Genomic DNA, 12,914 nt, shown 5'->3' with positions numbered 1-12,914 from the left:
CAACATGCTCATTTAAATTGGATGCAAGAGGGTGTCTGTGTTTACATTTGGCCTGCCAAGAATCTCTGTTTCAGAAACTGGCTTACATAATATGTCAAAATTGGTTTACTCATTAGCATTGCAAACTGCGTGAAACAAGCCACAGATTGATAAACTCGCAGCAATATTTGCATCCAGAGCCGAATGGCACAGGGGGAGGGGAGGTTCATTAGGAAACGTTCCATTTCCACAAGGAAAACAAATGGTTTCCAGTTATATATCTCAGACTTCGTTAATTTTCTGTCTTCCCAAATTTAAATAAAGATTGAGAGGGAAATGTGAAAATCTCTGTTGGCAAACAGGCAGCACATCTTAGTATTTCCTGGGCTGGTGGGTTATTTGTAGCAGCAACTCTGGGCTGGCCAATTCTCCTTGCCCCAGCCGGGGCTGCAGCCCCTCTGCCAAGCTCCAACCTGCTCACACAGCCGCTGCTGCCTTGATTGATGTTTTCTCTACAGAACAGGTGGGATGGAGGCTCTGATATTACTCATTAGCTCTTCCAAATGTGGAGTGGGCACATGCGTAGTAGCGTGGTCAAAGGGCCTGTGGTGGTGCTGCCTGCTCCTGCCTTCGCCTGGGCAGGGAAGCCTGGGTGTGATGCAGCCTGGGGCAGAGCTGAGGGCCATAATGCTGAAAAAACTCTAGCTTAGGTCCTCCATGGTGAGACCAGTAAAACTTCATCTCTACCATGCAGTGGGTGATTTTATAGGCATCTGTAAATCTGCTCACATGTGCAAGCACGGACAGGGTTCCTGGGGTAATATAAGCAGATGCGTTAAGAGTAAAGCAACACAGCAATGAGAGGGTCTCAATGTAACTAGTGCTTTTGGGCTCCCTCTGTGGGGGCTTTAGGTACCCTGTGGTGGGCTGGGTGCTGTGGGAAGAGACAGCAAAGCGCAGTGGGGAGCCAGAAGAGTGGCCCCGTCTCCTGCCATCCTTGTGCAGATGCCTCCCATGGCTGCTACTGTACTCGGGGAGACGTCTTTTCCCCAGGCTGCAGCCCTCTCTGGTACTGGTGTCCCTGCATCCCTTTTAGCTCTGTTGGCCATGAACCTCATAGAGGCAGGGATTAAACCTCTTCAGCCCTGAGTGATGTGGCAAAGCTGGCGGTAATCTGCTGGATGTGTACAGCTTTTCAGTAGTATCTAAAGGAGTTTGGGGCTTAAATCCTGTGAAGCTTTTTAGTTTGCTTTGAAACTCCCAACTTAAAAATCAAAAGTGGAAGGCTCTGATACAGCATAGAGAGCAACATGGTATAACAGCGCTGGCATCATCAGCAGCTGTCTTTATGCTTGGTGATGCTGAGTGCCCCGTTCAGTATTTCAGATGAATTTTTTGAAAAAGAATCTAATAAAGCTGAAGAGAGCACCAGCCTGCAGTGCTGCAGGGTCTGCTGCAGCCCGGTAAGTGGTCTGCCTTGTGAGCAAACACCGACACATCTGCTTTCAGCAACGTTAGGCTTGATCCACAGCATTCATGTTTTGTCGCTGGTTCAGGAATAAAAGCAGGCTTTGATCTCCTTATGTCACGTAGTCCGTGTTGCAGCGTTGTTTGAAGGAGCTGTGCAACAGGACAGGTCATCGCCTGCTGCAACCCATCGTGCTCTGGCTAAAACTGCATCCTCACCCCCACGTCCTGCACAGGTGCCCAAGTGGGCACACATTTTAGAAGGCTGAGACAAAGCAGCTCCCAGGGGCACCTCTGCAAAACTATTTTAATGCATGTTTTTCAAAGTTTTCAGGAGAGTTTAGTGAGTTTCAGTAACAGCAGTTGTTAGCTGTGGGAAGGGAAAATAAAATTATCTCACTGGAAAATGAAAATGAGAGGTGTTTGCATTTCACTTGCTGTCACACCTTGCAGCAAGAGGCTGGTCACCATGAGATACAGCAAGTTTCAGTGCCAGCTGGAGAGCTGAATGCAATGAAGAAGGCCAGGAGCAATGAGATGTGTCAGCTGGGGAGTTCAGGCAGGCTGAACATCCTCCTGCCATTCTCAGCCAAATGTGTGGGAGAAACCCAGGCACCCGCAGGCTGGAGAAGAGCTCTCCCAGGGCTATGGGAGAGCCAGCAGTAACCCCTGTGCTGATGCAGTGGGTGGCAAGTTTTGTGTCGTCCTCAGGCACCTTTGCCCATTGCTGGCTTTTGATTCATGTTTGTCTTCGGGTCTGTGTTACTCCTTCAAAATCTCCTCCATACCTTGTCTGGGCTGCTCTGTCTTTTCTAGAGCTGGCAAGGAAGGAGTGAGATGTGTAAGCCCTGTCCTCGGGGAGGAAGGTGTGTTGGCCAACACTAACTAACACTAACGAGGCAAATGCTGAGACATTATGTGTCCCACATGCAGGCTGCATGGTGGGAGCGTGGCTGCAGAGTGCGGTTCCTGTGTGGGTAAGGCAACAAAAAGAAATGCTGCTCACGGTGCAGTGGGAGGCAGATGCTGCCCAGCTTTGCAGACCAGAGGTGCTGAGTTTAATCTGTGTGGCTGGGACTTGGGCAGCATGCACAGTAGCCGACAAATGCTTTCCCATACTTTAAAATGCACCAAGCAGCAGAGCAGTGCTTCAGCCCGGAGAACTCTCTCAGCACCACGATGTCTCCTCATTACAGTATCAGCCAGCATCAGGCTGTATCTGTTGGAAACACGGGGTCACATCATCAGCAGTGACATCTGTCAGCATGGCAGTGCAGCTTCTGCTCGTGGGGAAGGGGCCTTGAGGATCAGCACTCATGAAGGGCTGCTGGAGCATCCTGTGTGTCTGGATTGTACTAGAAGTGCCAGCCCCAAACAGATAAATTGAATTATCAGACAAATTCAGTCTCCTTGGTTTTGTCTTCAGGATTTTCCCTGTGAATTCCAGCTCTTCTTGCACAGCCTAAATCCAAAGCCGCTGGGGAAAAGCAATTGTGCTCCAATTTTGCTGCGTAGAGAGCTGTTGTCACCCAGCAGGTGTTTCTGTATACCAGCGTGTAACTTCTGTCTCCAAATAAAACAGAAAGTTCACCTTGTGTCTCATCCGTTGTCACATGTATTTGGAAATATTTGATGCAGCGTGTAGAAAAGAGGGCAAAACAGCGATAAACCCAAGGCTGATAAATAAATAGCATAGAGCGTGATTCACAGCCTGGGTAACAGCAAGCAGTGCCTGGCAGAGTGGGGCTGGTGGATCCATTTTATGTTTTTAATGTGCTGAAGTCCTGAACACAGAGTGGAGAGGTGGGACAAGCCTGAAACCCCCCTTGTGAGGAGGTTTGCAGTGGAACGGCGTGGGGTTTGTGTCTTTGTGTGGCTGCTGGGGGGAGCAAATGTGGCATCTTTGCACAGAGGTGGCAGGCACTTGCCAGGGATGTGTCCTGTTCCCAAGCAGGTGCCTGTATGTCGGAGGCAATGAGCTTACCTCCTGCTGCCTTCTCCTCCTCCTCCTCCCCACACACACAGGGAACAGCAAAGGGTTTGTGTGGGTGGATTAATAGCACAGAAATTTTCCCTTTTGGCGCAAGGGAACCTGTGGTTTCCCATAGGTTTTCTTTGATACACAAAAGGGGGTGAAAGCTCCGGTTCCTGGAGGACACTTTGGAGGTCTAGTCTTGTGTGAGCACAGGAGGAGCTCAGTGCCCATTAAAGTGTGGGAGACCTGAGGGGTCTTTTCCCCTGTTTGGGTGGGCTCCTTGCAGTAGCTTTCTAAGATGCAGTGAAAGGCATCTCAAAGTAGAGTCCAAAAAACCCCCCAAACCCAGCAACGAAGAAGCACTGCTCCAATGGCAGTTTGTAAGCATCAGAACTTTGGAGGATCTTTAAGCTTAGTGCAACTTTAGCCCAGAATTGTGAACTGTTTCTCTCCTGTAGAGCACGCACAAGGACTCAAAGTGATGCTGCGTTAGCAGTGGGGAGGAAGGGGCTGCATCTCCCAGCCCACTGTGGTGGTACCTGCACACAAAGCAGCCAGCCTCTCACCGAGGGGAAAGTATTCACTTTCTCTACTTAGGCTGTGTGTAGTCATTGTCTAATAATATGAGCATTTTGCCATGTCTCTGCAAATAAGGCTGAGGCTGCTGCCTGATTGGTATATCATCTCACTTTCTCTCGGCATTGATTTTCTTGCTCTCCTTATTTGCTTCATAAAAAGCGAGGCAAGGAGCTGGTGCTTGCTTGCTCCTTCTCCCTCCCTCCCTCCTTCCCTCCCTCCCTCCCTCTCTCTCTCTCTCCTGTGAGAAGCTTTTGGGAGCCTTTATTTTTAGTATGAGACAAACCTTGCTTTATTTCAGGAGACGCAAGTTGGATTATAAATTCTTTTGTAAATGTGTATGGTGATATTTGCTCCGGTAAGTTATGTGCATCTCTGTTTATTTGTGTAACTGTACTGTCTGGGGGAGAAGTGGGGTTTTACAGGAATTGTGAAGCTCACAGAATTGTTTTTAGGTTTGGTTTCTTTGTACTCTCATGCTGAGCCCAACTGTTCCATGGGTTTTAGATAGATTGAAATATTTTCAGTTTGTATTTTGCTTTGCAGAGGAGAGTGCCTGCTTTGAAAACTTGTTTTGCACTTCATTTTACAGCAGAAACGCGGAGAGCGAGGATTAAAGGGAAAGGGAATTCTGATTTATTGTGCTCCTTATGGCATTTTAAATCAAAGAGGCCTCAAAAATATTGCAACAATATTTGATATTTAAAAAAAAAAACAGTAAGAGATACTTAATAATGATCAAGCTGAAGTATGAATATCTGCCTGCATATTACCTTAGAAAGATCAATCTGAAGTGTAGCAGGTTGGCAGCAACATGCTCCTCATCAAAATGTATTCATGAAATAAAGAAAATCTTTAAATTAATTAAGAAAATAGCTTGCTTTCGGAGTGTAACATCATAAATACAGGTCAATAGGCTGTTGCTCTGACTTTCTGCTCCCTGCCTCTGCTTTGTAGAGCTTAGCAGCCTCATTCCTCAGCTCTTGGCTAACTTGGAGCCCTCTTCGTTACCTGTAAATAACAGCGAGGTGCAGTTATTTATCTCTCCCCATCATAGCTCCTGGTGTGCTTTCCAGGGAGTGCAAGACAGTGATCGTAGTAGCACAGCTGAGGAAAACAAGATGTATAGCTGTCATACTTACAGACTGCATAATAAATATTTGAATTTGCAGCATTATATTGATTAATTTATTGGCACTTCGATTCTTTCATACTTGAATCGTGTCCATGGGAGTCAGTCGCTTTGGCGTTTCAGAAGTCGTTAAAAACTCCAGCTGCAGCACAAGCTGGAGCTGCTGTGAGAACATGCTTAAGTATCTACCTGCTCAGAAAATCAACGTATTAGACCCAGAATAATCTGCCTACTCTCATGATACCGGGGCATGCTAATAGATATACGAAGTGTACTTTAATAAGACGTTAGAAGGCTGTAAATGAGTTTATTAAACCCACAGGAGAAGGTAAAGATGTTGTGTCTGGAAGTCCAAGCTAAACTCCTCCGGAGAGAAATTTCAGATTGGCAATAACTGCTTAGTCATTTTAAGCTGCTTTTGAACCAATTTAATTGTTCTTGTTTTTTCAAAACTGAATAGTTGCACTTGCCTTCTCACCTGCCTGAGGAGCAGCTGATGGGAATGTTTTGTGGTGTGTCCCTCTGCAGTGGGCTCACGAGCTGTGTTGGGGGCTGTGCCCTGGTTGCCCAAGCCGGGGCTGGGCAGGAGCTGGTGCTGGCGTGCAGCATCCCACGGCAGCCAGCCGGGCGTGGGGCATTGCACAGGCGAGCCCGTGCACTCGGCTCCTGAAAACGTAGTTAACAGGCACTCGGTTCAGTGGATTTTTGGCTTTTGCATGATTGCTGTTTCATAAAGGCCATATATATATATGTATTTATTCCAGCTGCATAACTTGAATGTATGTGCTTGGCACGGTGTTGGAAAACATGGTGCGTAAAATGTGTTACGTACCACAGTGTCAGAGAACAAGGTACGTAACAATAATTGTCTTTTTCACAGTCATTTAACTTCTCAGGTGTGGAGGGCATGCGTGTCTGAGCAGTGCACATCTCACACACTTTCTAAGCATAACCCTGCTTCCCTGAGGACAGCATTAAGCATTTCTAACTTTGCCAAGCCTTGCTGTCTGGCTCAGTGCAATGTCCTCCAGGTGAGCAGAAGGATGGTGATCAAAGAGCACACTTGGATGACCCTGGAGGGGAAGGAGCTGTGTAGCATGAACAGAGGAGCATGATTCCTGCTTCCTACCCTGCAGAACTGAAGGCCTGGGGGGGTTGTGCCATGTAATTCACCAGAGCAGAGGTGCCAGACCGCCCTGAAAGCTGGGCTGCAGTTCATTAAGGAAGCCAGTTGAGCTCATCTTAACAGCTTTGGAGCAGGAAATGTCACCAGGGCTGGTTGGTTTGACTGCAGGCAGGGGGACGGCTCACCCCTGTCCCGGAAGGCAGGTCGCCAGTGGCCAGGGGAGTGTGAGGCACAAGGTGAATAATGTGGTTAAGCCCATCACTGCAAGACTTTCCCTTGGCAGAGGAGCTTGTGGCTGAGCAGAAAGGATCCCTTCAGCCCTACATGATGTCTGTACAGGATGCGACTGAGACAAACTCAGGAGGATGGGAGAGCTTGCCCTGCTCCTCATGTTACACACAGAGAAGTCTTCAGTGCTCATGGTTTTCCATCTGTTGCCTTTTACCCATCCTAGCATTGCAGTGCGTGGTGCTCCTTCAGCTCTGGATACCTGGTGGTAGCAGATCTAGGGGCAGCTTCTCCCCAGTCCAGTACCCCAGACCACCGCTTGCCTCTGGGACCTGGGAGCAGCCTCCATCACCTCCCCAGCAGCATGACATCCTCTCTGCAAGATGACCTCAGGTTGATGTGCCGCCAGGGCTTGGTGCAGCTGCAGGGACAGGTTCACAGCATGGTGCTTCACAAACTCTGGGGCTGAAAATGGGAGAGTTGTGCCAGCGGGATGGAGGAGTCACTGACCTTTTCTAGCAGGTGCATCAGGCTTTGAAAGGAGTTTGAAGCATTATTTTAGGGGTGTATGGATCCTGGGGAGCTTCTTTTCCTTTGAGTCCTGTCTCCTTCGCTGCTCCTCTAGCAGCTCAAACAGTTCCTAGAAAAATTCCTTAAACTCATAAAAAATTGATTTCTTAAATATCTGGCTCCTCCTGAATGCCAAATACTTTTTTTTAGCCAAGTCCTTGGAAGACTTAATGAGTACTTTCCTCACCTCTGTTGATCCTGTTCAGATCGATAGGCTCTCTACAGGGGGAAAGGTGTTAGTGTTGATGCTGGACAGTAGCTACCTGTCACTGCTGGTGATGGCAGGTGGTGTTTTATTCTTCATGTCACTCTTGATTAGGAGATCCTGTACAATTATATGACCTTTTTTTTTTCAGGCAATATTTCCTTGTACCTAGGGTGGCAGATGGCAACTTGACCTAGAGTTTGGGTGGTTTTCCTGATTTTGCCTTTGGGCTCTCTTTCTCTAGGCAAGCTGAGCACAAGTTGTTTCAATAGTAGCGTGGTACACCCGTGTAAGTACAACGTGTTTGTGTGTGGTGGGCTGGGGGCTCAGCCCAGCTAGTCTGAGCAGAACTGGGGTCCACGGACCCTACCTGAGCTCTGCCTATGTGGGTACCACCATGGGATGCAGGCGTGTGGGAAGGCATGAGGAGAGCTGTAGACTGGGGAGATAAGAGCCACATCCCGTTTCGGTGCATCGCTCCTGCTTCACCTGGAACCGCCATGGGCAGCCTGGTGTAGGATGAAGTGATGAAGCTGCTGCCTGCCCGCACAGCACACACGTGTCCGTACAGGACGCAAGGTTGCTGGAGAGCCCAGGCAAGCCCAAAGGAGAGGTGCAGCTCCTCACCAGCCGTGCGGTGGCATAGCATCAGCCCTGCAGAGGTTGGAAGGGCCCATCAGAGTGTCTGGGCTGGGGGCATATGCTGCTGCCCAGGCTCACAGGGTCAGCAGGAGCAGAACTGCGGAGCGCTTGCTCAGTTTTTATTTAATTCAGTGTCCAGCACAGATGGAGGGTCCGACTCTGCCTGTCCTTAGTCTGCAAATGTAGTTGTTGCCCTTCACTCAAAGGCTGCTCGGAGCCCTTGAGCCTGCGGTGAAAATCCTCATAAGTGAGCTCTGGGGCCAGAGACGTGAGGGTGCTGTGAAACTGCTCAGCCTTCCTCCCCTGTTGTATACAACCTCTTATTTTGGAGGGGAAAAGGAAGGAAAGGAAAATGAGAAAGATATGCTGCACCCTTCTGTACAGCTGGGGGGAGAGGCAGGTGATCAGCATGGGGTGCTGTGTCTGCAATGCCGTGCCTCTCCTCTCCTCTCCCAACCGCCGGGTGCCGGGGCTGTCCGTCTGTCCGTCCATCCATCCATCCGTGCCGCGGGCTGTCCGGGTGGAAGGGCTCTGTGCCACCCCAACGGCTGCACAGCGGCTCATCTGTCACTTAAACGTCCCCGGTGCTGTGGCAAAGCAAATATGCTGCAGCAGGCTGGAAAGCTGTAAACATATGGGCACTAACAACAGATTAAGTGAGTGATTTAGTCTAAGGGGCTTGGTAGATTACCATAAAATGTATCTTAATTAGAAAAGCAATCAAACTTGCACAGAGTCAATGAGGATGAAACATCCGTGTTGGCAGCAGTGAGTGCTCTGTCCCCCTCACCAGGGGATGGGGATGGCAATAGCGATGGATGTATCTCATGTCCACTTTGGGGGGTTTGCTGTGGTTTATTCAATCCGGCTATGGGTGGAGGGTGCCCTCCTGCTGAATTATTTGTTCTTTGACCCATGGGACCATCCTGGGAGCTGCTCAGAATGAGACTGATGGTGAACTTGGACTCCTTTAACACCATTAACAAACCAGAAACTGCTGAAGGTGAAAGAACAGAGCATTTGCACATTTTTCTTAAAACTGTGTGCAATTACCCAAAGATATATTTGAGTGTTTGCCATGTATAGCACAGCTAGTCCCAGATAAAGGATTGGGGCTTCTAAGTGCTACCATAACACAAATAATTAATAAGTCTATCTCCCTCGCTGCGTCCTCATCTTTTTAGTGAGCATGTCCAGAATTAGCTTTTACCTGACTCTGAATTTACAGCATGTTCAATTGCTTTTTTTTTATTCTGCTTGTGTTTTCTTTTCTGCCTTATTTTATTGGCCCTGGTTTTATTCCACAGGCCTGAATCTACAGATAAAAAAAGCTAGATAATCATCTCCAGCAGTGCAGATATAAAGATTGCAACAGCCAAAAACATATTGATGCATTATTGGTTTTGTCCAAATGCCTACTTTTTTCTGAGGTCTAGGAGGATTTGAAGTACATTGGGAAGCGACACAGAAGATGTGCAGCAGCTGCTAGCAGCTGAGAGAAAGGAAAGGACGCCTGGTTATTTCAGAATTAAGTATTTTGAGCCACGGAGGAAACGGAGAACATTCAGGCAAAGTTTTTGCCAAGTTTTTTTTTTTGTTATCTTTTTTTGTGTTTAGAAGCAGGTATGGCTGCAGATTTCAGGGAACAAGAATGAAAGGGTGTGAAAAGAAAAAGAGACAGGCAAGAAGTGTGGAGGAGCACAGTAAGGGGGAGGATGGAGAGGAAACAGGACAACTTAAGCTGTCCAGATGAAGTGTGTCAAGAGCTAGTGAGATAAGGAATATTTTATTTCAATTTAAGGACACTGTTTTTATCATTTCCTAAAAACATTTGTGTTTAGGTGTTGCTTTTTATGATTAAATGTGGGATGGAGAGCACTGATATCTCCGGGGACAGAGTATAAGAGGAGTGGCGAAAAAAAAGAGGGAAGAGAGGTTTTAATTTTAAAAATGCTCAGAATGTTCCCTGTGAATTCCCAGAGCTCAGCAAAGCAAACGTTCATTTATAGCCCATCATTTTAATTATTAGAAAAGAAATTATTTTTACCATGTGGGCTGATAGTTAGCCAGGAGCAAATTCTTCTTCCAGCCTTTTTCACAGAGGCGAGTGCTGAGGTCAGAGCCAGCTTCAGTGGAATTTTCCACCCAAAACTGGTTTGAGATGAGCCAACAGGTCCCGTGTTTGGGTCCCATCTCCACGGATGCCAGGCAGAGCTCTGGGATGGATGGCTCAAGCCATCCTCCATCGTAAAAGGTGCCATGGTGAGGCTGGATCTGGAGCAAGAAGGGGACACCTGTGATGGTCAGATGGATGAAGGATACCCCTAATGAGCCTCCATGGCCAGGGCTGTATGGTCTCTGGAGGGCTTTGCAGACACACTGCCTGGAAAACCAGCTGTGCTTTTCCAAAAGCAGATCCTTGGTTCCCAGTGGTCCTGCTCATACAGGTATTATGGGATGGAAAAAAAAGAAAAAAATGGTCAGACCTCATCTGAAAGAGTGCAGCTGGGTATGTAATAAGGGATTGGAGGCCCCATTGCTTAGCAATTTGAAAGCACTTTCAAATCCTCATGGGAAAAAGCTGTTGCACTAGATTATTAATCCCAAGGGCTTTGCAGATTCCTTGCCAAGCTAAATAATTTTCGCCCATTTCCTTAAATCTGCTTGAGAAAGGAGACAGACCCGAATGCAGGCATGCATGCGTGTGGGGTGGGCGGGTGGAGAGGCAGCAGATGACACCACATAGCTACACAGCAGCACGGGGAGCTGAGGAAGCTGCTAATGGCCTCTGATGAGCACAGACGTGATAATAATGAGGTTAATGCCCTTTCATTCACCCAGAAACATCTTCGAGAACGTATAATCCCTGCTAGTCAATGGGCAATCATTAGCTTATAAATAATACAGCATGATTGAAGGACAGCAGCCTTTCCTGTAATAATCATTTTCAGTTGGTGCTGACCCCGGGATGGCTTTCTTGCAGCCCCCATGCTGTGCCGCGCCGGGGGACCGAGCTGACGGAGCATTTTCTGGTCAGAGGAGTGCTCCCCACCTCTCATTTCTGTGTGCATCTGTCACCAGAGCAGGAAAATGCTCCACCGGAGCCCAGGTCTACCAGGTGGTGCTGGGAAAGAGGAGCTGAAGCTAATAGGGAAGAGCAAAAACGCAAACTGGGTATGGAAGCAGTTACAGCAGCCATCAGGCGGTGTTGCTGGGGTGCCTGGGGGTGATGCTGGGAGAGCTGGGGCTGGGCTCCTGGGCTGGGAGAGGTGCCTTGTCACAGCCCCAGCCCAGGGCAGATGCACATTGCGTACAACACTGCTTTTGCCAGCTGGGTTTGCTGTCCCCTGCCATCCAGCACTGTGGCCGGGGAGGTGTTGTGTAATCTTGGTTGTCCTTGAGCCCCTGAGGCCATATCCACCATCAGGGATTCAGTGACATTAAGTTCGGGGGCACTTTCCGTTCACTGAGTGCTTCCCACATGTGGATGTCACTCAGCCGTAAGGTAAACCCCTGTGTTTATTAGAAGGAGTAAATCCTTAGTAATAACTTTGATCATACTCTGTATGCATTTAAATTATCTTGTGGGCCATTTTAAACCCAGATGATTTAAACCCACCAAGCAAGCAAGGAAAAGAGCAGCCGTCCAACCTTTTTTATTTTATAATTAAATGTTTACACTTGTTACACAGTAAATCCCATATAATCAACCTGTAAAGCCTGTACAAAATCTGTGTTTTCAAGAGGGAGCAGGAAAAGAATTACATTTATGCATGAACCTGAGCATCTGCTGGCTTGCCGAACCTTACCTGTTAATAAAATAAGGATTAACATGAGCTGTTAGAAAACCTCTCCTTTACCTGAGCATGGCTTTCCTTGTTTTTTGCATGTGGCAGTCACACGTAATCGATGCCAAAGCAGCTCATGAGATGGTGCAGGCATGTGGGGGGACAGCTGGCATGGGTGAGAGGAAGGGGACACAGCCTGGAGGTGGCTGCTCTCTTGGGCTGGCACTGGCAATGCTCTGGGCACTGTCACAGTGCGGATCCTTGTCGAGACCACCACGGTTGTCTGTTTTGCTAGCAGTCTACGACTGGAAAAGCTTTCAGGGCTGAAAAGGAGTGCATGTCTCTGCTCTGAAGTGAGAGATGACACACCTTGAGTTATTTGGGCATCATAGGTACAAATCTAAACAAAACTGTCCAACTTGTGCTCCCACATCCTTAAAAGAAGAGTGGAGGAAGAATTCTGAAAAGGATGTGGAGCTGTGGAGACCGCAGAGGGAGAGCTGTAACTTCCAGACTGCCTTACAGCTGGGCTGGGAAAGGGCTGCTAGCTGTCAGTGCAGTGATGCTGTGGCTCTGTGGTACGCCCCAATGGGAGCAGCGTACCCCTGGTGATTACCCCAGGTCCTCCTAAATCTCTCTGCAGCAAGTATTGGTGGATTTTGTTTCATGGAAGACTTGTTGCCACTCTGTCAGTTTCCACGTACAGAAAGCAATTTACACAATAAATAACAAAACAGACCCTCAGGTCCTTGTAAATGTTTCTCTCAAACCTTTGGCAAATGGTTAGAGGGGCTGGAAGAGCTTAGCATCTCTGCCCCACTGTATAAGTAGCTTTGTGCCCTGACAACTTTTCATTTCTCTGAGTCCAAGAACAGGCTTTCTAAATATGTCTATTTTCTGCCCGTTAACTCTTCCGTGCATGCTGGCAACCTTAGCATTAGCTTTCAACTTTATGGCTACCCATTAAATACTGGGTGAAACACATCTCACCATCTTGCATTATATTTTGAGCTTAATAAATAGGAAAGGCATTACACAGATTCTGTCTGGCCATCTGGAGGAACAGTGTTCTTTACCTCGACGAATGACTAGCTAGTCCTCTCGTATACAGTTGGGGTTTACTCTATTAAAATATAATGAGAAAAGACTGCTGTACCATTACGTGGTGGAGCTAAATGAGATTTTGTTGTGGTTTAACCCCAGCTGGGAACTAAGTACCGTGTGGC

General features: G+C 47.9%; 1 protein-coding gene across 2 annotated transcripts in view; it reads left to right on the top strand.

The window, feature by feature from the left end:
* Positions 1 to 12,914, top strand: part of SYNPR (synaptoporin) — a 109,875-nt gene that overhangs the window by 59,865 nt on the left and 37,096 nt on the right. Inside the window, exon 1 of one of the 2 annotated variants that reach the window (XM_056338067.1) lies at positions 4,182 to 4,355. The exons of the other annotated variant lie outside the window; for it this stretch is intronic. Within the exon in view, the coding sequence (XP_056194042.1) occupies positions 4,332 to 4,355 (24 nt within the window). The 5' untranslated portion in view covers positions 4,182 to 4,331. Of the gene's footprint in view, positions 1 to 4,181; positions 4,356 to 12,914 lie in introns of those variants that run through there. 2 annotated transcript variants of the gene reach the window in all.

This window comes from Falco biarmicus, chromosome 4 (genome assembly GCF_023638135.1).
Source record: "Falco biarmicus isolate bFalBia1 chromosome 4, bFalBia1.pri, whole genome shotgun sequence".
In the NCBI taxonomy this organism is placed as follows: Eukaryota; Metazoa; Chordata; class Aves; order Falconiformes; family Falconidae; genus Falco; species Falco biarmicus.
Note: the sequence above shows the minus strand (reverse complement) of the source record. Positions and strands in the feature narration are given on the sequence as shown.